This window comes from Anomaloglossus baeobatrachus, chromosome 2, assembly GCF_048569485.1.
Source record: "Anomaloglossus baeobatrachus isolate aAnoBae1 chromosome 2, aAnoBae1.hap1, whole genome shotgun sequence".
Lineage (NCBI taxonomy): Eukaryota > Metazoa > Chordata > Amphibia > Anura > Aromobatidae > Anomaloglossus > Anomaloglossus baeobatrachus.
This window is the reverse complement of record NC_134354.1, coordinates 467,916,837-467,942,582: the sequence shown is the minus strand read 5'-3', so window position 1 is coordinate 467,942,582 and position 25,746 is coordinate 467,916,837. Positions and strand designations below refer to the sequence as shown.

Sequence of the window (25,746 nt, the reverse complement as noted above, 5' to 3'; positions counted from 1 at the left end):
GATAATGAACTGAGCTCAGTGTAAATGTTCCAAGGCCATGAGGAAAGCGCCTTTGTGAAGAAACACTAAAACGTCTATTTTATTGTATCTGAATAGTGACTCCATTGTAATGGCTATACAGAAGACTTTTCCGAAAACTAACAGTTTAGTCATTGGTAGGAGCATTAAATTATTAGCTCCTAAATACACAATCATTTTTTTTCCATCGTCTTTATATTAGCCAATTTTCTATTGATATCCCTAAGCCTTATATTTATATCTAAAAGGAAAACAGAAATAGCGGACATGCAAATGAAAACCCAAAATGCACAATATAATCTAATTTCTTGTAAATTTTGAGGTCCATTTTATTTCAGAATGAGAACTTTCAAGTCAAGAGGAAACCCAATTTTTGCTTAGCTAATGGTGTCATTTTATTAGTATTTTTAATTGTCGTCATATTTAAATAATAACCATCAAAACAAAAAAATCGCCATCTTGGATCTTGCTCATTACCTTTAATTGTAACAAGTTAACCGTATGTAAATACATCTTTATATAATTGAAACTGATATCAATAAAGGGAAAAATTCAGGGAAAAAGAAAAAGAAAAGCCAACTAGTATTTTGATATTCACACAACTACTGTAATAATTCACTGTAGTAATGATATTCCGAATAGTAGCCAGTATGGGTGCATGGAGTAATATAGTATATACTTGGAGCATGAACTGAGACTTTCCAGTGAATACTTCATAACATACTAGTAATTGGAAGGAAAAAAATATAGCCACAATGTGCGAATTCAAAGAAATGTATAGGAAACTGCAACAGCCGACAAGCATGGGTTCAGAAACACTACATATAGTGATAATTGGGTTTTTGTGACTGTGCGTGTATATATACTGAACGCACATGCATGGAGATGAGACGGCTTTTACATATCTTTGGGATTACGGCTCTCAGAAATCAAAGCCTGTCAAATGGCAGGTTGTAACCGGCGTTCTGCACTGATCTTCTCTTCTGATGGATCCAATGTTAAAGGTTAGCGTTCGAGACATTCTCCGCGCAGTTATTCTTTGATTAGAAATACTGTTCAGTTCAAGACCTTAAACAAAGGTAGTCAGGTATATCAGTCAAGGAGGGAGGGTTTCTTATTTCTTCTTCTGTGAATAAGAAAGTGGTTGTCACTGTAGGAAAATTAAGCAGTTCAATATATGTGTGAGCGTGGCGGGTCTTGTTAGCACATGATCAATATTTAAAATGGATATACAATAGATCCATAGATCCATTACTAATACACATTATTAACCTAACATGGTATTTATGGTACACTGTGATAAAACCCATCCCCGGTAGACTGAGCATTCGCGGGCAGGGTCCTCTCTCCTTCTGGTCCAGTCTGTGCCTTATATTGTTTATTATTATCGTAATTTTTATTATGTATACCCCTTTATACATGTAAAGCGCCACCGAATAAATGGGGCTATAATAATAATAATAATAAAATAAAAAAGAAAATGTGCAACTAGTTTAAAAACATGCTGAATATCAAGATTAAAAGACCCAAAAAAATCTACATAGCAATCTTTGTATGACTGATATATTTTCAAACCTCAATACTCCAAAGGTTTACAAATTTGACACCAACTAATGGCCTTTTTAGTTCTTTAATTTGGCTTACCTCAATTGTAGTACCAACACAGAGAAAACAATGCCCTATTGAAATCAAATAGAGATATTCTTGTTAGCTTCTGTTTAATAGATAGTGCAATTGACTGATGTTATAGTAGATGATTTTCCTTTGTTAAGGCCTCGTTCACACTGTATTTTCAGGCCGAGTGTTATCTGTGATTAAAAACAGTCAGCACTCAGACCAATGGTTTCCAGAGCAGATGAACTATTTTATTTGCTAACAGAATCTGTGTGAAAAAAAATTGATGCTTGCTCGATTTTTCTCTGAAAATCGGAGGAGACTCACCCATTCAAGTGTATGTGTTTGAGAAAAAAAAGAATAACAGAGTATGACATCTGACTTTTACGGATTTCTTATCATTCTGTTACATAGGAAACTATAAATTAATAATAGCTCCTGAGTAACATTATGGATTGTACATGGATGACAAGTGAGAAAAAAATCGTCCCACTTTCTGGATGAGTTTTTATACACTAGTGTGAATCTAGTCTTAACTTAAGGCTGCTTTACACGTAGCGACAACGCTAGCGATGTCGCTCGTGACAGCACCCACCCCTGTCGTTTGTGCGTCACGGACAAATCGCTGCCTCTTTTCTAAGGGGGGCGGTTTGTGTGGCGTCACAGCGACGTCACGCGGCAGCTGTCCAATTGAAGCGGAGGGGCGAGGAGCAGCCGCAGGAAAGTCACGCCCACCTCATTGCCGGAGGACACAAGTACGGTGTTGTTCGTCGTTCCTGGGGTGTCAGACGTAGCAATGTGTGCGGCCTCAGGAACGACGAACAACCTGCGTCCAGCACCATCAATGATATTTGGGATTTGAACGACGTGTCAACGATCAACGATTAGGTGAGTATTTTTGATAGTTAGCGGTCGTTCGTACATTTCACAGGCAACGACGTCGCTAACAAGGCTGGATGTGTGTGACGAATTCCGTAACCCCAACGACATCTCGTTAACGATGTCGTTACGTGTAAAGCCCCCTTTAGGGTGTTTCAATATAGGTTAATATCCAAAAATAAGAAGCGCTAATAGTGTAACACCAAAAGGACAGTGTGGTATATATGGAAAATATACACTCACCTAGTGTAGTTGTGAAAGTCACAACTACTAATACGCATGAGATCCTGGCGTCTGCTGCAGCCTCACGTGGAAGAACATTCAAGAGATATATAGAAGGGGTTAAAGCCGCGCATCAGCCACATATGAAACTGTAGAAATGTTGATGAAGGATAATAATCTTTTTATTTCATCGGTCTACGCGTTTCAAGGTCAACGTTTTGTTGATGTACTAGTTCAATATAGGTTAAAACAGACATGCCTTTGGTGATACATCTACCGTGAATGGAATCGGTTCAATACTAAATCCATTTATCTAATACCTTATGTTCCAGTTTTGGAAATATGGCCTTATCCTTGGTGATTACTCTTTCCATCCTTGATATTAGTGGTAAAATACCCTTTGACAATCTATCACTTCATTGGTGCAAACCTTGGCAGTATCAATGGTTATGCTCCAGTATTCTTCACAAAAATAAATATAACTAATAATAACATTTCAAAATAAAAATATTAAATTTTCCTAATTATATATTTGTCTAAAGTTTTGTTTTTTGTTTTTGTTTTTAAAGAAGAATTATACAAGATTTTTTTTTCTTTAAATATTTCAATATCCTGACAGTCAGGGTCCATATTGCATGTTCAGATCTATGAACCTTATAGTATGATTTGTTGAGCACTGGAATTCTGTATGTTATCCAAACCACAGAGCTGTTAGAAAGGCACAGGAATCAATGGAGAAGTCAGAAATGCTGAAAATTCCACCCATTTCAATTGTAATCTGCACTTGAATATACTCTATATCTGAAAGCCAAAATATATAGACAGCTCCAAAGTGTAAAAGGTGCCGAAATCTGGCAGAATCATCCACATTGTGAGCGTACCATAAATGTCAGAGTAACTCACATTCAGCTCTGCAGACATTTATATATATAAAGAAAAACCAGGCAGGCCATCTGTGGCTCTCCTGTGAGAATACAAAACTGATCTTGCTTTCTCAGACTCTTTATATATATAGTGTACACTATACTACTGCAAGTGATCTCATGACAACTCATGGGACACTAGGTTACTGACAGACCATAAGGGTGTGTTCACATTGAGTTTTTATTAGATAGACAAATCTGTGTTTTTCAAGAAAACCCACATCAGTAATCCATGCAATTTTACAGTTTTGGTGCATTTTTTAATCTTTTTTCCCCCCACAGCTTTATTTGTAGTCTTTTGATTTCAATGGAAGGTTTGGTATATATTTTATGGTGAATCTGCATGAAAGAAGTGACATATAACTAGTGATGGTGTGATATTTAAAATACTTCTGAAAAAATACACTCCATGAACAGCTACATTGTTTTTCATGGAGTAGGGTGTAGGGGACATTATGGAGAGGTGCAGAGTGTGGGGTACATTACAGAGCGGTGCAGGGTGTGGGGGACATTATGGAAAGGTGCAGAGTGTGGCGTACGTTACAGAGTGGTGCAGGGTGTTGGGGACATTATGGAGTGGTGCAGGTTGTGGGGTACATTATGGAGCGGTGCTGGGTGTGGGGGACATTACAGAGTGGTACACGGTGTCAGGGACATTAGAGAGCGGTGCATGGGGTCGGGGACATTATGGAGTGGTGCTGGGAGTGGGGGACATTGCGGAGTGGTGCAGGGTGTGGGGGACATTATGGAGAGGTGCAGAGTGTGGGGTACATTACAGAGCGGTGCAGGGTTTGGGGGACATTACAGAGAGGGGCTGGGTTTGCGGGACATTACAGAGCGGTGCAGGGTGTCACAGACATTATAGAGCGGTGCATGATGTCGGGGACATTATGGAGTGGTGCTGGGTGTGGGGGACATTGCGGAGTGGTGCAGGGTGTGGGGGACATTATGGAGGGGTGTAGGGTGTGGGGGACATTATGGAGAAGTGCAGAGTGTGGGGTACATTACAGAGCGGTGCAGGGTGTCGGGGACATTATGGAGTGGTGCAGGTTGTGAGGTACATTATGGAGCGGTGCTGGGTGTGGGGGACATTATAGAGTGGGGCTGGGTGTGGGGGACATTACAGAGCGGTGCAGGGTGTCGGGGACATTATGGAGTGGTGCTGGGTGTGGGGGACATTATAGAGTGGGGCTGGGTGTGGGGGACATTACAGAGCGGTGCAGGGTGTCGGGGACATTATGGAGTGGTGCAGGGTGTGGGGTACATTCTTTCTCTGATTGCTTTTTCCAGATCAGCTTTACAGGTTGGAGCCTTGTCATGGAGCATTTTCTTCAACTTCCACTAAAGATTTTCAATTGGATTGAGATCCGAACTATTTGCAGGCCATGACATTGACCTTATGTGTCTTCTTTCAAAGAATGTTTTCACAGTTTTTGGTCTATGGCAGGATGCATTATCATCTTGATAAATTATTTCATTATCCCCAAACATCCTTTTGATTGATGGGATAAGAAAAGTGTTCAAAATTACAATGTAAACTTGGGCATTTATTGAATATGTAATGGCAGCCATCTCCCTGGTGACTTTACCTGACATGCAGCCCCATATCATCAATGACTATGGAAATCTACATGTTCTCTTAAGGCAATCATCTTTTTAATGTTTAGCTTTTCTGTATGTTACTCCCATTTTCTTTAGGCAGTTTCTTACAGTTCGGTCACAGACATTGACTTCAGTTTCCTCACAATTGTTCCTCATTTGTTTTGTTGTGCATTTCCTGTTTTGGAGACATATTGCTTTAAGTTTTCTGTCTTGACACTTTGATGTCTTCCTTGGTCTACCAGTATATTTGCCTTTAACAACCTTCCCATGTTGTTTGTATTTGGTCCAGATTTTATACACAGCTGACTGTGAACAACCAACATCTTTTGCAACATTACGTGATGATTTACAATCTTTTAAGAGTTTGATAATCCTCTCTGTTTCAATTGACATCTCTCGTGTTGGAGCCATGATTCATGTCAGTCCACTTGGTGCAACAGCTCTCCAAGGTGTGATCACTCCTTTTTAGATGCAGACTAATGAGCAGATCTTATTTGATGCAGGTGTTAGTTTTGGGAATGAAAATTTACAGGGTGATTCCATACTTTTTTCCTCATAATTGAGTGATTCCATTATTTTTTCACCCTGTTTGGTCTTGAAAAGTAACTGTTACTGGCTAGCACATAATGTTTTCATGATTTTTTTTGTGTTTCTTAATGCCAGAAAGTTGCCATTTGAAATGACTTTAGTTGTGTGCCATGTCTGTGATCTGCTTTTTTAAAACAAAAGGAAACAACTGAATGAACATCCTCAGAGGCAGGTGATTCCATAATTTTTGCCAGGGGTTGTATCATTAGAGAGAGAAGAGAGCTTGTTGTAATGTGAGCAAAATCAGTGTGAAGCTAATTTTACCACATGGCTATTTAGAAACCTTAGGTGTAAATAATGAGAATTAGAATAGATGTCCTGTTTTGGTAAGTTATCGGTAATATGTGTGAACGGGGCTGGCTGCTTTATTTTAATAGCTAAGCCCACCACCTTTTTGGTTATGACTGATCCATAGACAAAGAAGGGGTCTGGAATGGGATAACAAAAGAAACAGTCTTCTTTGAAGTCAGAAGAGAGGCTGTTGTTCTGAACAGGACACCTTTCATTATATCAGTACCTCTCATTAGTAACATTTATAAGTATATATATATATATATATATATATATATATATATCTAACCTACTGTATCCTCACCTATCCCTTGTAGACTGTGAGCCCTCGCGGGCAGGGACCTCTATCCTCCTGTACCTGTCTGTGCCTTGTATTGTTTATGATTACTGTACTTGTCCCTAATATGTATACCCCTTTCACATGTAAAGCGCGTCATGGAATTGATGGCGCTATAATAATAAATAATATATATATATATATATATATATATATATATATGTTATTAATGAGAGGTACTACATATATATATATATACATATCTATATATATATGTCACGGCCGGGCGGTCGGGCAGACCCAGGAGGTGGATCCACTGGACCGAACTCTCTGAGATGGTGGTAGGGAGTCCGGCAGCTGAAGCACTGATGGGCAGTAGAACAGTCCGTGCAAGTGAAGGCAGCGGAGGAGTCCCAGGGACCACGGAGTCACAGAAGGTGGTCTTGGTGACGTAGCTCAGGTTCGGAGGCCGAGGTGATATCAGGCGGGGTCCGGAACCTCTGGAGCAAGATGACGGGTCACCGCAGGGATCCGGGATGGTACGGACTGTCAGATGGCAGACGGACAGCGTGCGGGGATCAGGACACGGCAGACTGGATGGCGAAGCAGGCACGGCTCTACAAAGAGAGATAGGTGAGTACGAGCACAGTAACACCAGGAGACCTGACTCCTAGCTCAGGGAACACGAAGATCAGGCCCCGCCCCCTTGGACAATGACCCCTTATATACCCTGTACCTGTGCAACCTCATTTCCTGTTAATGGACGCTGGCCCTTTAAGAAAGGGTCAGTGACCGCGCGCGCGCCCTAATGCGCATGCGCGCCGCCCGGGTGCCAGAAGCCAGGGAAGGAGGCTGCGAGGAGGACGCAGGGGAGCCGGCCAGGTCCAGGGAAGCTGTCGGGCGCCGGGATCGGGGGCCCGGAGCCCTGGGACGGACGGAATCCGGTGACTGGGGAGCGGAGAGCGTGGCAGGTGAGCCGGGGAACGGGGGTGAGGACCCGGGGAGCGTGACAGTACCCCCCCCCCCACGCCCCCCTCCCCGCAACCGGGACATGAAGGCACGGATAAGAGGAGTGCCCACGTTCTCCCTGGGCTCCCAGGACCTATCCTCAGGACCATACCCTTCCCAGTCCACCAGGAAGAACTGTCGACCTCGTACGGTCTTCATGGCCACGATATCCCTTACCGCATAGATGTCATCATCGGCAATAGGAGGAGGGGCCGGACTGGCAGCAGCGGAGAAGGGACCAAGGACAACCGGCTTGAGCAGAGAGACGTGGAAGGAGTTGGGTATCCTCATCGTGGCCGGGAGCTGTAGCTTGTAGGATACCTCATTGATCTTGCTGAGGACCTTAAACGGCCCGATGTAGCGAGGACCCAGCTTGTAGGAAGGTATCTTCAATCGGATGTACTGGGAAGCAAGCCAGACCAGGTCACCAGGAGAGAAACACGGAGGATCCAGACGTCTCTTGTCAGCGTGTTTCTTCATCCGCTGGGAAGCGCGCCCAAGGGACGCTTTGACAGAGTCCCAAATGGTAGCAAAGTCACGAACTGCAGTATCAGCAGCCGGAACATCCGATGAAGGGGATATAGGCAACGGGACGGAGGGTTGAAGTCCGTAAACTACATGGAAGGGAGATTTGGAGGACGACTCACTGATGTGGTGGTTATGTGAGAATTCAGCCCAAGGTAGAAGCGTGGACCAGTCGTCGTGATGGGCGTTGACGTAGTGACGTAAGAAGGAGGTCAAGATTTGATTGACCCTCTCCACTTGGCCATTAGACTGAGGATGGTAAGCAGAAGAAAAGTCCAGAGTCACACCCAGATGTTTGCAGAGCGCCCTCCAGAAGCGGGAGGTAAACTGAGTTCCTCGGTCGGACACGATGTGGGATGGGAAACCATGCAAGCGGAAGATGTGATGTATATAGGCTTCCGCGAGTTCCTGAGCAGAGGGCAGTCCAGCCATAGGGACGAAGTGAGCCATTTTGGAGAACCGGTCCACCACGACCCATATGACTGTGTGTCCAGAGGATAATGGCAAGTCCGTAATAAAATCCATCGCTATGTGTTGCCACGGAATTGTGGGTATCGGCAGAGGCAGAAGACGGCCATAGGGCAGGTGTTTGGGCGTCTTGTTCCTGGCACAAGAGGAGCAGGCAGAGACAAAAGCAGCGACGTCCGTGCGAAGGGATGGCCACCAATAATGGCGTACAATCGCACCCCATGTTCTCTTCTGGCCTGCATGACCGGCTGTTTTCGAGGCATGACCCCAGTGTAACACCTTTTGCCTGTCAGTCTCAGAGACATAGGTCTTTCCGGGCGGTATCTGGGCCAGGGTGACAGGGGCCACCGGAATAATCTTGCTAGGAGGGATGATAGGCTGGGTAGTCTCTTCCTCCTGCTCCATGGGCATGAAAGACCTAGACAAGGCATCCGCACGTACATTCTTGTCTGCGGGTCGGAAATGGAGCTGGAAGTCGAACCTGGCAAAGAATAAGGACCACCTGGCTTGCCGTGGGTTCAGTCGCTGAGCGGACCGTAGGTATTCCAGGTTCTTGTGGTCCGTGTAGATAATCACGGGGTACACTGCTCCTTCCAGGAGGTAGCGCCATTCCTCCAGAGCCAGTTTGACCGCCAATAGTTCACGGTCACCGATGGTGTAATTACGTTCAGGTGCAGAGAAGCTCTTGGAGAAGAAACCGCATGTAACCATCTTCCCGGAGGAGGACTTTTGCATGAGCACTGCTCCGGCTCCCGAGGAGGAGGCATCCACCTCCAAGGTGAACTGGCGGTTTAACTCCGGACGGTGGAGTACAGGAGCGGAGGCAAATGCTCGCTTCAGAGAGCAAAACGCGGCGTCGGCCGCAGGTGACCAGTCCTTTGGATTAGCCTCCTTTTTGGTCAAAGCAGAGAGAGGAGCAGTCAGGGCAGAGAAGTGAGGGATGAACTGGCGGTAGTAGTTGGCAAATCCCAGGAACCGTTGGATTGCCTTTAGTCCAGAAGGGGGAGGCCAGTTGAGTATGGAGGACACCTTCTTAGGATCCATTTGCAGTCCAGTACCCGAGATGATGTATCCCAGGAAAGGGAGAGAAGACTGCTCAAAGACACACTTCTCATATTTGGCGTATAGACGATTCTCTCTCAGTCGTTGTAGGACCAGCTGGACGTTCTCTCTGTGGGTCTGGAGGTCCGGAGAGTAGATAAGGATGTCATCCAGATACACTACTACACAGACGTAGAGGAGGTCCCGGAAGATGTCGTTCACCAATTCTTGGAAGACTGCTGGTGCATTACATAGGCCGAAGGGCATCACGCAGTATTCATAGTGCCCATCGCGAGTATTAAACGCGGTCTTCCATTCGTCCCCAGAGCGGATACGAACTAGGTTGTAAGCACCCCGAAGATCCAGTTTGGTGAACACACGGGCTCCTCTGAGCCGGTCGAACAATTCGGGGATGAGCGGCAGAGGGTACTTGTTCTTTACGGTGATCTGATTCAGACCCCGGTAGTCGATGCAGGGGCGTAGGTCACCCTCTTTCTTCTTAACGAAGAAGAAGCCCGCTCCCGCAGGAGAGGAGGATCTCCGGATGAATCCCTTAGCCAGGCTCTCTGTGATGTAGGTAGACATGGCCCTGGTTTCGGCTGGGGACAACGGATATATCCGTCCTCGAGGTGGTGTTGTTCCTGGGAGCAGGTCGATGGCACAATCGTAGGGACGGTGTGGCGGAAGTACCTCAGACTCCTTCTTGTCGAAAACGTCTGCGAAGGACCAATAGGCCGAGGGCAGTTCCGGTAGGTTCTCTGGAACCGGAGGTCGTCGGATGTGTGGTATGGACTTCAGACACTTCTCATGACAAGAAGGACCCCATCGGGTGATTTCGCCAGTACCCCAGCTGACTGAGGGTTCGTGTGTCCGCAACCAGGGAAGTCCCAGCAGGACTTGATGGGACATGTGTGGAAGGACGTAGAGAGAGATGTTCTCGGTGTGCAGGGCACCGATACGTAGTTCGACCGGTCTGGTGACCCAGGAGATGGTATCAGAGAGGGGTCTCCCATCCACAGAGGCTATCACGAGGGGTTTGTCAAGTGGAGTAACAGGCAGCTGGTACTTGTCCACCGTGGCCTGCTGAATGAAATTGCCTGCTGCCCCGGAATCGAGGTATGCCTCAGCCGTGAACCGTGTCTCTCCCGTTGACACTTGCACAGTCCACATAACCGGGTCTGAGAGAGTCCCAGCACCTAGGGTGGCCTCTCCTACCAACCCTAGGCTTTGGAGTTTCCCGGCCTCTCTGGACAGGCGCGTAGCAGGTGTGTGCCCTCTCCGCAGTAAAAGCAGAGGCCCTTGGCGAGCCGCTCTGCTCGACGCTGTTCAGACTGTCGTACTCGGTCAATCTGCATGGGCTCGTGGACGGGAATCCCAGCTGTTGATGACTGAGGTGCGGAGGGCTTCTGGGGAGGTGAGGAATGCCGTACCGGTCGTCTCTCACGAGACAGCTCTTTAGAGCGCTCCTGAAAACGAATGTCCACTCGAGTAGCCAGGGCAATCAGGGCATCTAGGGTGGAGGGCAAGTCACGACCCGCCAACTCATCTTTGATGCGACTCGAGAGTCCCTCCCAGAAGGCGGCTGTCAGGGCCTCATTATTCCACCCGAGTTCAGAAGCCAAAGTGCGGAAACGGATGGCGTATTGGCCCACCGTCAGTGTTCCTTGACGTAGGCGGAGAAGTGATGAAGCAGACGCAGAGGCGCGTCCCGGCTCGTCAAAGGTACTGCGAAAGGCCTGCAGGAACTCTCGAAGGTTCTTGGTCACAGGGTCCTCCTTCTCCCACAAGGGGTTCATCCACGCCAGTGCCTCGCCCTCTAGGTGGGACATTATAAAGGCGACCTTGGCTTGGTCGGAGGCGAATAGATGTGGCAGCTGCGTGAAATGAAGGGAACATTGGTTGATGAAGCCCCTGCAGGTCTTGGGATCTCCAGAATAACGAGGTGGTGAAGCCAACCGGAGTTGGGAAGCACCCGACGAGGCTGCCACTGGTGCGGGAGCCGTGGATTGTCCATTGGAGGACCTGGGTGCCGCAGGCGTCATGGATGCTTGTAACGTGTACAGGCGGGTGTCCACGGAGGTCATAAATTGCAGCATGCGGGTCTGGACTTCACGCTGGCGTTGGAGTTCCTCTTGCAGGGCCAATAGTGCTGCAGCGGGATCCATGGCCTGATCTTACTGTCACGGCCGGGCGGTCGGGCAGACCCAGGAGGTGGATCCACTGGACCGAACTCTCTGAGATGGTGGTAGGGAGTCCGGCAGCTGAAGCACTGATGGGCAGTAGAACAGTCCGTGCAAGTGAAGGCAGCGGAGGAGTCCCAGGGACCACGGAGTCACAGAAGGTGGTCTTGGTGACGTAGCTCAGGTTCGGAGGCCGAGGTGATATCAGGCGGGGTCCGGAACCTCTGGAGCAAGATGACGGGTCACCGCAGGGATCCGGGATGGTACGGACTGTCAGATGGCAGACGGACAGCGTGCGGGGATCAGGACACGGCAGACTGGATGGCGAAGCAGGCACGGCTCTACAAAGAGAGATAGGTGAGTACGAGCACAGTAACACCAGGAGACCTGACTCCTAGCTCAGGGAACACGAAGATCAGGCCCCGCCCCCTTGGACAATGACCCCTTATATACCCTGTACCTGTGCAACCTCATTTCCTGTTAATGGACGCTGGCCCTTTAAGAAAGGGTCAGTGACCGCGCGCGCGCCCTAATGCGCATGCGCGCCGCCCGGGTGCCAGAAGCCAGGGAAGGAGGCTGCGAGGAGGACGCAGGGGAGCCGGCCAGGTCCAGGGAAGCTGTCGGGCGCCGGGATCGGGGGCCCGGAGCCCTGGGACGGACGGAATCCGGTGACTGGGGAGCGGAGAGCGTGGCAGGTGAGCCGGGGAACGGGGGTGAGGACCCGGGGAGCGTGACAATATATATATATATATGTTATTAATGAGAGGTACTACATATATATACATATATATATATATATATATATATATATATATATATATATATAAATATATATTATAGAGAGGTACTACATATATATATATATATATATATATATATATATATATATATATGCACATATACACATATATATATATATATATATATATATATATATATATATATATATATATATATATTAATGAGAGGTACTACATATATATATATATATATATATATATATATATACATTTTATGAAGAGAACAACTAAACCTATTTTTTGTTGGGTGGCATTTAAACAAGCAGGTGTGTGGGACGCGTGTAATATTACAATAGGGCTCCATATAAAGTTAAATTGTATACGCACAGAGTGAAATGTTATAGTTATCTCCGCCACATCTTGTTACAGGGTTAAATATAATCCTCAGTTTTGATATTTTGCACAAGGGCTTTGCAACCTACACACTATGGCTCACAGTCATAACTTGGCATAGGGTGGGAGTATGCAGAGGGGGCACAATGTGAGGCACTGCTCCTAGAATTGTCTTCCAGCCTGATTCTCTGGAGGCAGACATAGGTGGGTAACACTGCTCCTCCTCTCCATACACGTGTGGTTGTCCCCTTGTCATCTACATGTGCATGTCTGCAGATTGCTGTGCTGAGGATGATGAGAGCTGTAGTGTTAATAAAAGTTGTGGATGGCTGTTACCAGAGAGTACGGCAGACTGGAGCTGGAGGAAGGGCTGCACACTAAGCCCCCTCCTCTCTGGCCTGGAAGAGAAGACACAGAGCATCGCCCTGACCTCCCGTGGAGCAGAAGCACTGGAAGATCGGGAGGTGGCACATCATCCGAGCACCGGCACAGCCTCAGCTGACACTTCAGCATTGTGTATGTGAAGGAAGAAGAGAGTGCACTTCTCCTTGTCTCCCACCCAGTCTCCTGCCCCTCCTCTGTCTGCTTAGTCTGGATGCATCTGTCACTGAGGAGGAGAACAGAAGACAAGAACCGAGCAGAAGAAGAGGAGGACAAGGGGAGGGGGCCATCATCTACACTGGAAGTTCCTCACTGATCCAAGGGATGCATCATGGAGTTCTGGAAGAACAAGCAACAGTAACAAAGAGTTAAAGCTTGGCTTGGAATACATCAGGTGGAAAGCTCCATGATTTTGTTTAGGGAGGGGGAATGATTTAACCTCCACTCCTGATCAAAGCCTTCTCCTCTCCAGATTTCTAGGCTGTGATCAGCCATTACTTTCCCTGGCAGCCTTATAGGAATTTCTGGGTTGTGTATGTGTGTGCTGGAATCACACTATCCACTGTATCTGCAGCACAGAAGGAGCAATGTGCTTCCCAGGGTTCCATCCTTGAGTCTTCTTTTTTGCCTTTTTTCTTGGTGATTTTCTTCTTTTGCAGACCGTGGTGGGGTTTATTTTATTATTTCTTCTGTATCAGGAGGGGAGGAGGTGGGGAAGGGGAGAGGGAGAGGGGTGGTTGCTGGTGTCTCTGCTGCTGCTGCTTCTGCTGCCTGTGCTGCTGCTGCTGTGGGTGCAATGGATGGCCCACGGTGCAATGGCTATCGCAAGAAGAGGAGATCCAAATCCCAAAGGGATAGGGGTAGAAGGTCCAAAGGAGGATTAGGGCTTTCCAGAACCGGCTCTTTGCTTTCTTCCTCTGGATCTGAGAAAGAAGACAATGGGAACCCGACTGCTTCTTCCTTGTCCAGACCAAAGCCCCCTAGGAGAAAGAGGAAAGAGTCCTCCTCGGCTGAAGAAGACATCATTGATGGATTTGCAATGAGCAGCTTTGTGACTTTGGAAGCGCTGGAGGTAAGGCACAAGGGTGTGTGTGCATTGCTGTATGGGGGTTCATTTAAGGTCCTAATGTTTTGGAGTGTAGGGAGGAGGGCGAGGGGGAAGGCGGAGGTTGGACCCTTGTCACTGCAGATTGCATTTTAATCCTTTCGCTGCAAGCTTTCAGATGATGATGATGATGGTGTTGATGATGATGATGATGATAGAATGGGTAGTCAGGGCTGTCAGCAGCTCACTCTCATCTCTCCAGCAACAATGGGGTTAATAGCTACAGCCAAAATGGAAATGAACTGTCTGTGTATAATGGATGGGGTGGATGCATCATACCTGCATGCCATTAACTGGTTAACTGCTCCAGTTCACATCCCCAGTTGAATGTTCAGTTTCTTCCTGGCTGTGTGTTTGATGACTATGATCTGGGAGTGGTGGAGTTAGCAGGGCATTGTTTACAAGGACATGATGCTGCTAGATGACATTTGGATCCAGATCCATTGACTGTACTGTGCATTTCTGCTGCCCTGCCTGGTACACTCAGCTCTCAGCCCTGCTGGAGGGGTTAATGAGCAAATCAAATCCTCCCTGCTGACGTCCTATATTAAAGGCTTGTCCTGCTATTGTCTGTGCAAAAGTGATTGTATACTGATCTCTGCAAAGCCTTGTTTTATGGATGACACCTGGACACCTGCAGCGCTTTAATAGGACAGGATAGAGGATGGATAGATAGATAGATAGATAGATAGATAGATAGATTAGATAGATAGATACAGAGATAGATAGATAATGGATGGATAGATAGATAGATAGAGGGACAGATAGATAATGGATGGATAGATAGATAGATAGATAGAGGGATGGATAGATAGATGGATAGAGGGATAGATAATGGATGGATAGATAGATAGATAGATAGAGGGATAGATAGATAAAGGGATGGATAGATAGATAGATGGATAGAGGGATAGATAGATAATGGATAGATGTATAGATAGATAGATAGAGGGATAGATAGATAGATGGATAGAGGGATAGATAGATAGATATATAGATAGATAGAGGGATAGATAGATGGATAGAGGGATAGATAGAGGGATAGAGGGATAGAGGGATGGATAGATAATGGATAGATAGATAGATAGAGGGATAGATATATAGATAGAGGGATAGATATATAGATAGATAGAGGGATAGATAGATAGATATATAGATGGATAGATAGATAGATGAATAGAGGGATAGATATATAGATAGATAGATAGATAGAGGGATAGATAGATAGATATATAGATGGATAGATAGATAGATGAATAGAGGGATAGATATATAGATAGATAATATCCCAACATATATTGCCTGAGATATCAATTGTTCTGGTGCTTGCTGACCATGCTCAGTGTAATGGACCAGTCTGATGGAAACTTCCCTTCTTTGGATACAGATGTCCCTTTTCTGCATTAATCCCTATTGCCAATGATCAGCTATGACACTAGTGTAATGCCCATGCATGCTGTAATAACAGTTGAAGTATGCTATGATGTCATTTCATTTCTTTAGGCTTCTTCTACTTGTGGCTTTAAACAATCCAGACTCATTGTTCAAGGTTATCCTCTGCAATGTGTATGGGTGACATGGGCTTCTTTGATTGAGACCATTGAGAATGTTTGGTGTAAGACGGCCATAGATATAACAATCGATAGTCGTGATAGTTTACAGTAATCATTTATGATTGAATGTGATCAGATTCTTTAGATTATTAATCTGATGTATTTTGCCATTTTAATTGTAATCCTAGGCTGCATACAGCAATATAAGAGTGAGGACCATAATAACCTGTAATCTAAAGCATATATACATTTCACAGCATCGCTACAATGAATACTTTTGTTTATGGGACAGTCAGCTAATCACAAATATTGGATGTTCCATCTCTGGCTGCTTTACACACTGTCAGCAGTCAAGTGTTTCAATATAATTAGTGAATCACTTTCCAAGTGAAACTGTCTTTTCTTGGCAATGAATCATATTTTCTGTATAAAGCAAATAGTGTTACATAGTGTTTCTTGCCTTAGGAATGGTCCCAAGCGGCTGCAGACATGTATTCTTGTGGTTGTGTTACATTGACATCGAATGTGGTTTGCATTATGCTTTTGACCAAATTTTACTGGTTCCACCAGCTGTTATTGTTTTCGTCAGCAGAATAAACATCTGTGTCTATGGTGCTGCACATGATTTAGTCCATCCACTTGTTGAGAAATGGATTCCAGCCGGTATGTGAACTGAACATTTGTCATACTGGAGTTATGTAGGATGTATGGTGGGACAGTTGCCAGAACGCTCAACATCAACTTTCATCTGTGTTATGACTATTTATTACAAGGTGCATAGAAGTCTACCTTGGCTTTGGCAATTCATCCAAAGTTTGTAAAATATTTGTCAACCTTGTTCACATTGAGAAATGATGAAACGAGATAGAATTTCATCAAGAATCCCATAGGTAAAAAACTAAAGGATCTAAAATAACAATACTGTAATAAAAAAAACTTTACAGTCCATGTTGTGACTTGAGGTATAGTTGAAGATGGAATAGGTGGGTTCTTTGAGCTTAGACCCTACCAATAATTATATAGACTAGGCCACTCTACTTTGTTGAGCACCATGTCTCTGTTTCTTATCTCAGAGACTTCCATATCTCCACATTATGGTGGCTCCACAGTGGTAGGGTACGTCCAATCTTGTGGTACTCATACTGACATGTCCCTCAGAAACTTCCATATCTCCACGTTATGGTGGCTCCACAGTGGTAGGGTACGTCCAATCTTGTGGTACTCATACTGACATGTCCCTCAGAGACTTCCATATCTCCACGTTATGGTGGCTCCACAGTGGTAGGGTATGTCCAATCTTGTGGTACTCATACTGACATGTCCCTCAGAGACTTCCATATCTCCACGTTATGGTGGCTCCACAGTGGAAGGGTATGTCCAATCTTGTAATCTTGTGATGTGTTGAGGCCTCAACTCATACTGACATGTCCCTATGGTATGGGAGTTGTCGTTTTATTGCAGCTACAATATTATCTGTATCCTCATCTTGTCATTTTCAAGTGACTTACAAAATGATTTTTTCTCCGAGCAGACCGGCAGCATTCGGATCATTTCACCTCTACGCGGTTAGCAATGAATTTTATTCTGGGTTGCTTACACAAGAAAACACAACTCTCTTCGTTTGATACTCTTTAAATTATACATTTTCACCCCTGACAACATAATTCATAGGTGTAAGATAGTTGAAAGGATGAATGGCTGTAGTGTTCTCTAGAATATTTTAGAATTCTTGGATCTTGGTCATTTTTTTGTTATTTCACCATCTGGCACAAAGGAGTGTAAGGCTCAATTGTAAAGGAAAATGTAGCTATGCTAAGCAGAAGTCTATAAGAATCAGGGATTAATCTTTAAGAATCAGGGATTAATCTTAGGCTGTAATGTAGGTAATGAAGTTGCTCAACACATCTATAGTGTTTAAAGAGTGCCTGATATCTAATAGATAGTGCCCAATCCATGGACAACATATTTCAAGCACTGGTTGTATGAACCCAGCCAGGTATGTTTGTATCTGAAACGATGCAGCGTTTCTGCGAAAAATATACTTTTAATAGCTGGGGACTTTTCAGACACTATGCAAAGAAACAGGAAAGTTTAAAAATTATATCAGCTCACCACTCCTATTGTGTCTTGCTGCAGACGGTGCACGGAAAGTCCAGTCCCACTTACTGGCTTGTCATGAAGTGTTCAAAAAGGAAGATTTCCAGCACTCTCAGCAGCAGAAATCCAAGGTTGAAATTAAAATATCACGTTTATTGTGGAGCTTAAAATAGAAAAAAATCAACACAAGAAACAAACACAGTCTACGCGTTTCGAGTACGTGTGCTCTTAATCATGACTATTGAGAGTGCTGGAAATCTTCCTTTTTGAACACTTCACTAGTTGGTTCCTGGCAGCTGCTCCCCTCCCGCTGCCCTGGATTGACACGTCTCTCCTTACAGGGGCACATGGGCCTAGACCTGTCAATCCAAGGCAGTGGGCAGGGAGAAGCCACTTGTTTGACTAGTTAGCCGTGCTGCTCGGTCAGGTTCTCTTTAAATGTTGTCCAGACTTCGGTCAAAACTTTACAGTCACTCTATGTGACTACAGACTACCAAATCTTCACGTTGTGTATTGCACACACTGTCACAATTTCCCAGTATCTCTGGTGCAAACTGGTGGTCACTTGCGATTGTGTGCATACTGGCGATTAAGTGCCAGTTAGACATGTTTGGCTTCTCTGAATAGAAGTGATTTGAGAAAAGCCGACAATTCAGCATATGACTGCCGGTATGCAAATACCTCACACACGTGGTGTCACAATTCGGCAGTCTTCAGTAATATAGCATGACAGCAGACTTTTGTTTCAAGTCTTCACAACCCATTTAACAGCTTGTCCAAAATCAGAAAAGGAGTTATAGTCACCTTACTAATCCCAATGCTTACCTGGTTCCCCTGACCACTCTTCTGGCTCCATTAATGATCTGCTGCAGCGGTCATGTGTGGATAGGCCATATCATTATTGGGACCAGTATACTGAGAATTTCTGGGGACCAGGTAAGTATTGGCATGGGTATAGACGCAGCAGGAGATTGGTAAGGTCAGTATTACTTTGATATTTTGGTTCATTGTAAGCTGTGGATAGGCATGTTTGCTTGTTTATGTATGATGGAACTGTAACTATCGTTATGTAATATATAAATGCATGTGAATGTATATATGTAAATATCTTAAAAGTTTGACCATTGGAATTTGTTTTATCTGATTTTCTATGGACTATCTCTTGCTATGGTGTCCACATGTTATTAAAGTGACTGATTTCTGTCTACAGTTGATGGTTGGAAGAACCTACTACAGTATGAGCCAATTATGTTCTGTATATTGTGCATTTATCGCCATTATATGTTACCATTTCAAAATAACGTTTTGAATAAAGTCTACAATATTGGTTAATGAAGTGTTGCCTAATAACATAAATGTTAATTTATGCAGAATGTAATGATGTGCTATGTAGGTTTTGCATAATGTCAATGGTCCTATAATGCAATCTAATCATTCAACCTATTCTAATATGCACAGAAGAAATCGCAAGTGGCTATTTTACCCCATGTAATTAAATGTAAAATTAGCCATCTAATATATGATATTATCACATATTTCTGAAAATAATACAACTATGATGTAGTGACAAAAAAATCGTGTGGTCATTTTGCAGATGGAATTTATCGATGTGCAAACTTTAATATAAGTTAATATTAAGCCACCCTACACTCCCCTGAGTGACAGCAAATGCCAAGTATAATATGTATAAATGCTTCTTCACTTTCTTGGTATATGCAAGGTAAGCACAAGGAAAAGCGTGTGTATGATAGCAAAGTTATACAGTAAATAAATGTAAGCTTGGACTGGCCCACCAGCAAACCGGAGAATCCTCTGGTGGGCCTCTCTGCAGATGCAGTGAGCAGTTCTTGGGCGAGTGGCTATTTGCCCCATGTAATTAAATGTAAAATTAGCCATCTAATATATGATATCACATATTTCTGAAAATAACACAATTATGATGTAGTGACAAGAAAATCGTGTGGTCAGTTTGCAGATGGAATTTATCAATGTACAAACTTTAATATAAGTTAATATTAAGCCACCCTACACTCCCCTGAGTGACAGCAAATGCCAAATATAATATGTATAAATGCTTCTTCCTTTTCTTGGCATATGCAATATAAGCACATGGGAAAGCTTGTGTATGATAGCAAAGTTTTACACTACATAAATGTAAGCTTGGACTGGCCCAACGGCGAACCGGAGAATCCTCTGGTGGGCCTTTCTGAAGATGTAGTGAGCAGTTCTTGGTACTGTAAATTGAATGCAGTATTTACAAACAAAGGAAGCATCTTATGATTCATTTAACAAACTACTCAGTTTATTATGTAGACGTATATGTGACAGGTAAGATTACATCTAGATGAAAATTAGTTTGTCTCTATCAACATTACGGGTAGGTCGTCTGACACAGCATATATATACATTGTAGCTAAGGTCTTGTGCATATAATAGAACATGGGATAGAAAAGGCATTCATAATAAAACTCAATCTTACTATCATACTTTTTTTGGGGGGGGGGAGGGGCAGTTGACCAAATAGCTCAACAATTGCTAAGACAGAGTCGTAATAGATACCTGTGAAGAGAATCCTAGGAGGGAGCTAACTACTTACCTGGCTATCACTGATAGTAAATTATAAGTGATAGTACAAGGCAGAGATGGTAGAATAGAACATAGCGTGCCATGTTCTTTTAGTACAGAAAATCCTGTTCCCTTTCCTGAAGAGTCAGAAAGATCAATATGATGTCACAAGCCTACTCATCTCATTCCACATCAAATATCCTTCTGCTACATTTTTCCTCATTCGCTCAATTCATATTATGTTGCTGTATATGAGCAAAAACGTACACAATTTGGCTTCCGTGATGTAATGCACAATGAGCGTTTACCTATGAGGTATGGATCTTGTCTAAGCTTTTTGTGTCTGAACAAACCATCTACTTGAGATGGCTGTAACCAATAACTGGCATAATGTAGAACGCATTTATTTAAATGAACTGTATTAATATAAAATTAAATCATTAAATAGTAAGTACGCCTTCATTTTTTTATAAATCAATGGCATCAGTAAAAATAAGAAACTTTGTAATATATCTTATTACAGTGTCTTGAGAAAATATTCATACCCTATGAACTTTTCGATATTTTTTCATGTTATATATTATATGTGATATATATTATTTTATATGTTATATTTTTCATGTTACACCCACAAAATTAAATGAATTTTATTTAGCATTTTATGTAATGTACCAACACAGAGTAGCAAGTATTTGCGAAGTGTAAAGGAAAAGACTCTTGAATAATATAAATCTGAAAATGTTGACATGCATTTTTATTCAGCCCCCTGTATTCTGATAACTCTAAATAAAATCCTGAGTGACCAGTTGCCTCCAGAGAGATAAAGTAGACAGCATCCAGGTGGGTGAAGATTTGCTCCATATTTTTAATCCATAAAGGTCATACAATACAGCAACGTTTCCAACAAAGTCTTTTTCATGCTTGAAATTGAGTACATTTGTGGGTAATTTAATCTTATTATAGCAATAGCTGTTCTGTGAAAGCGTCCGAGGTTTGTTTGCAAACATTAGGGATTAAACAGTGTCATCAAAACCAAAGAACACACCAGACAGGTCAGGGATAAAATTGCAGAGAAGAATAAAATAGGGCTTGGTTATTAAAAATAACCCATGCTCTAAACATCTCATGGAAAACTGCTCAAACAATCATCAAAAAATGAAAGAAGTATAGCACAATTGCTAACCTACCAAAACCAAGACACGACTATTCCCCAACTTGACATCCCAAACATGGAGAGCCCTAATTACAGAGCCAGCCAAAAGAGTCATGGTCACTCTTGAGGAGCTGCAGAGATCCACAGTTCAGATTGGAGAACCTGTCCACAAGACAACTATTAGTTGTATATTCCACTAATCTGGCCTTTAGAGTGGAATAAAGAAAGCCATTTTTGAAAGCAAGCCATAAGAAGTCCCATTTGCAGTTTGGAAAAAGCAATGTAGGGGACACAGCTAGCATGTGGAAGAAGGAGCTCTGATCACATGAGACCAAAGTAGAACTTTTTGTGTTAAATTGAAAGTGCTATCTGTGGCAGAACACAAATACTGCAGATCACCCTGAATATACCATCCCCACTGTCAAACATGGTGGTGGCAGCATCATGCTGTGGAGATGCTTTTCTTTAGCAGGCACAGAGAAGCTGGATTGAATTGATGGGAAGATGGCTGTAACTAAATACAGGGCATTGCTGGAAGAAAACCCTTTAGAGGCTGCAGAAAACATAGTCATGTGTGGGAATCGTGCAATCAAAATCCAGACATAAATTCCAATAAAAATCTGAGCAAGACTTGAAAATTGCTGTTCACAGACACTCTCCATCCAATCTCACTAAGTTACAGTATTTTTCAAAGAATTATAGACAAAACTTTCAGCCTCTACATTTACAAAATTTGTAGAGACATGCCGCAAAGACTTGCCGCAGTAATTGCAGCAAAAGGTGGTCCTACAAAGTATTTACTCGGGGGCTTAATACAAATGCACGTCACAATTTTCAAGTTTATATTTTTAAAATATTTAGAAAACCATGTATCATTTTCTTTACACTTCACAAATACTTGCTACTTAGTGTTGGTATATCACATAAAATGTCTATAAAATACAGTACATTTAAGTTTGTGGGTGTGACATGAAAAATGTGGAAAAGGTTGTGGGATATGAATACTTATTCAAGGCATTGCACATATACTCAAACCTGCAGAGGCCAATAACTAATAATAAAAATATCACATTTTATTACACAAACATTAAAATTCATGTTTAGAGAAAAACAAGTGGGTGACCAAAGAGGTAATAATTGAGGATTATGTAGAAGAAAATAGTCCTAATAAATACTCTTGAAAAAGAAAATATGACTAGAATCAATAGCAATGAATCGCATGTCCCTGAGGATCCCTGTTAATGGGCCCTTCCATACTAATCAGCAAATAGAGGCATAAAACTATACTACAATGTGTATACAAGCAAGTCTAAAAAGATATACTTGGATTATTATCACACCCATTCAATCCACAAATATCATCATATCTTAGTAAAAAAAAATGCCTTTTTCCAAACTTTTCAATCACCCCATACCACTATCTCCTGCACTGCTCATTCTACATTACATCTGATGCCTATAATGGCAAAAGTATAGTCAGCTTATCTATCTAGAGAGTGCAAGCGGATCCCAGTTCCACCACTGAAGAAATCCCGAAAAATTGTAGTTGATCCAGCGCTTTGATAAAATGTAAAACTTGTATTTTTATCCAGTTAAAAACAGGTCACAAAAAGTAGCATAATAGTCAGAGTAACAGTCCAGCAGAAAAGTGTAATCAGCTGCTGCCTATAGAAGTCTATGGAGAGGTTAAGAGAGAAGCTGGATACAGCTTGATTGTGATAGAGACAGAGAAGCCATTGCCTATGGAAGTGTATGGAAAGGTTTGGAGGAAAAAATCTGGATACAGTTTGAAGGTAATAGAGACGGAGAAGCTGCTACCTATGGAAGTCTACAGAGAGGTTAGGAGGAAAGAAGCTGGATACAGCTTGAAGGTGATAGAGATAGAGAAGCTACTGCCTTTGGAAGGCTATGTAGAGGTTAGGAGGAAAGCAGCTGGATACAGCTTGAAGGTGATAGAGACAGAGAAGCTGCTGCCTATGGAAGTCTACAGAGAGGTTAGGAGGAAAGAAGCTGGATACAGCTTGAAGGTGATAGAGATAGAGAAGCTACTGCCTTTGGAAGGCTATGTAGAGGTTAGGAGGAAAGCAGCTGGATACAGCTTGAAGGTGATAGAGACAGAGAAGCTGCTGCCTATGGAAGTCTACAGAGAGGTTAGGAGGAAAGAATCTGGATACAGCTTGAAGATGATAGAGACAGAGAAGCTGCTGCCTATGGAAGTCTATGGAGAGGTTAGGAGGATAGAAGCTGGATACAGCTTGAAGTCGATAGAGACAGAGAAGCTGCTGCCTATGGAAGTCTATGGAGAGGTTAGGAGGAAAGCAGCTGGATACAGCTTGAAGGTGATAGAGACAGAGAAGCTGCTGCCTATGGAAGTCTACAGAGAGGTTAGGAGGAAAGAATCGATACAGCTTGAAGATGATAGAGACAGAGAAGCTGCTGCCTATGGAAGTCTATGGAGAGGTTAGGAGGAAAGCAGCTGGATACAGCTTGAAGCTGATAGAGACCGGGAAGCTGTTGCAGCTTCTACTTGCTGGTGCATGCAGTGAAAAATATTGCTTAAAGAAATTGCAAGAAACGAGCCATAATAGCCAAAAATAATGTTATTCCTCATGTACACACTGAACAAATTACGCTGAAAATCCACCTGAAAGTACAGGTATGCTGCACAGTCTCATGCACATGGCAGAATGGTGGATCTGTGTTGTTTAGATCATTGATATGTCACTAATCTGTAGTGGAAATGGAGTAAAATAAAACCAACCACGAGTAAAAATTGCTGGTGTACATAATTCCTCATTGTTTTATATTGTATATACTGTGTGACTAGACGTGAATGGCCTCTTTTCGTACTCCTCGTGCCCTTGCACTAATTGGAATGATGTCCATACCCCCGTGTGGAAAGGTCTCGACCATCAGTCTAATGGCTCTTACTCCAACCTCGGCATAAATATCCTTTTCGGACACCCCTGCATTGTAATCTGTTGTAAGTGCCTGGCATCTAACCTTTGATTGCTAATTCTATAAACTGCACCTTTTATTATCCGCTGTGCTTTAATTATTGACTTTTGTACAGAACTGCGCTGTTCATTAATAGTTATGGGATTTCTCTTAATTTTAAGGAAATTACTTAAATACATAAACAGTTTTACTTACTGGGAGTTCTATGTTGTGATTACTAGAAAGTGAAATTATCACAAGGCAATATCTGTAGATTCAATCCGCACCCTGGAAGGGTTTGACATCCGTGTGATTTATCATAGCTCAGTTCCACTAACAAAGGAACACATTCATGCGTTATGCATTTCATTACTCTATATCCGAGGAAAGCTGTAGACTAATCAAACTATATGGGTTTATTAATTGTATTATTTCCTTGTAGAGATGAGCAAATCCGTTCACAGCAAACTGAAATTTTCTCAAATTTTTACAATACTATTGAGATTCTCCTTAACCCTTGTGTGGTACCATGGGGTCAAGGGGACCCCATGCAGATTAGGACAATTAATATTTTTTTTTCATGGTTCCAGACAAGGGTTAATCTTATTTTTTGGCGACTTCAGCAAAATGGTCATCATTTTATTGTGTAAAGCATGTATAGATGTGTGCGGCACAAAGCCTCACTTTCCTTGGTGTGTGGCTGCTCAGCACCAGAAGTCCTAAAGGTACTTTACATGCTGCGATATCGGTACCGATATCGCTAGCGAGCGTACCCGCCCCCGTCGGTTGTGCGTCACGGGCAAATCGCTGCCCGTGGCGCACAACATCGCTAACACCCGTCACACGGACTTACCTCCCCTGAGACGTCGCTCTGGCCGGCGATCCACCTCTTTTCTAAGGGGGCGGTTTGTGCGCCGTCATAGCAACGTCACATGGCAGCCGTCCAATAGAAGTGGAGGAGCGGAGATGAGCGGCCGGAACATGCCACCCACTTCCTTCCTTCTTCATTGCCGGTGGACGCAGGTAAGGAGATGGTCGTCGTTCCTGCGGTGTCACACATAGCGATGTGTGGTGCCACAGGAACGACGAACAACATCGTACCTGCAGCAGCAAAGATATTTGGAAAAGGAGCGATGTGTCAACGAGCAACGATTTTTCACGTTTTTGCGCTCGTTGATCGTCGCTC

At 43.5% G+C, this 25,746-nt stretch overlaps 1 protein-coding gene across 5 annotated transcripts in view; it reads left to right on the top strand.

Moving 5' to 3' along the window:
- Positions 1-13,902: 13,902 nt before the first annotated feature.
- AUTS2 (activator of transcription and developmental regulator AUTS2) overlaps positions 13,903-25,746 on the top strand; it is a 1,876,064-nt gene continuing 1,864,220 nt past the window's right edge. For 4 of the 5 annotated variants that reach the window (XM_075336339.1, XM_075336340.1, XM_075336341.1 and 1 more), the window contains exon 1: positions 13,904-14,222. In XM_075336339.1, coding sequence (XP_075192454.1) covers positions 13,947-14,222 — 276 coding nt within the window. In that variant the 5' untranslated portion in view covers positions 13,904-13,946. Of the gene's footprint in view, positions 14,223-25,746 lie in introns of all 5 variants that reach the window. The other variant, XM_075336342.1, reaches the window with a different exon arrangement.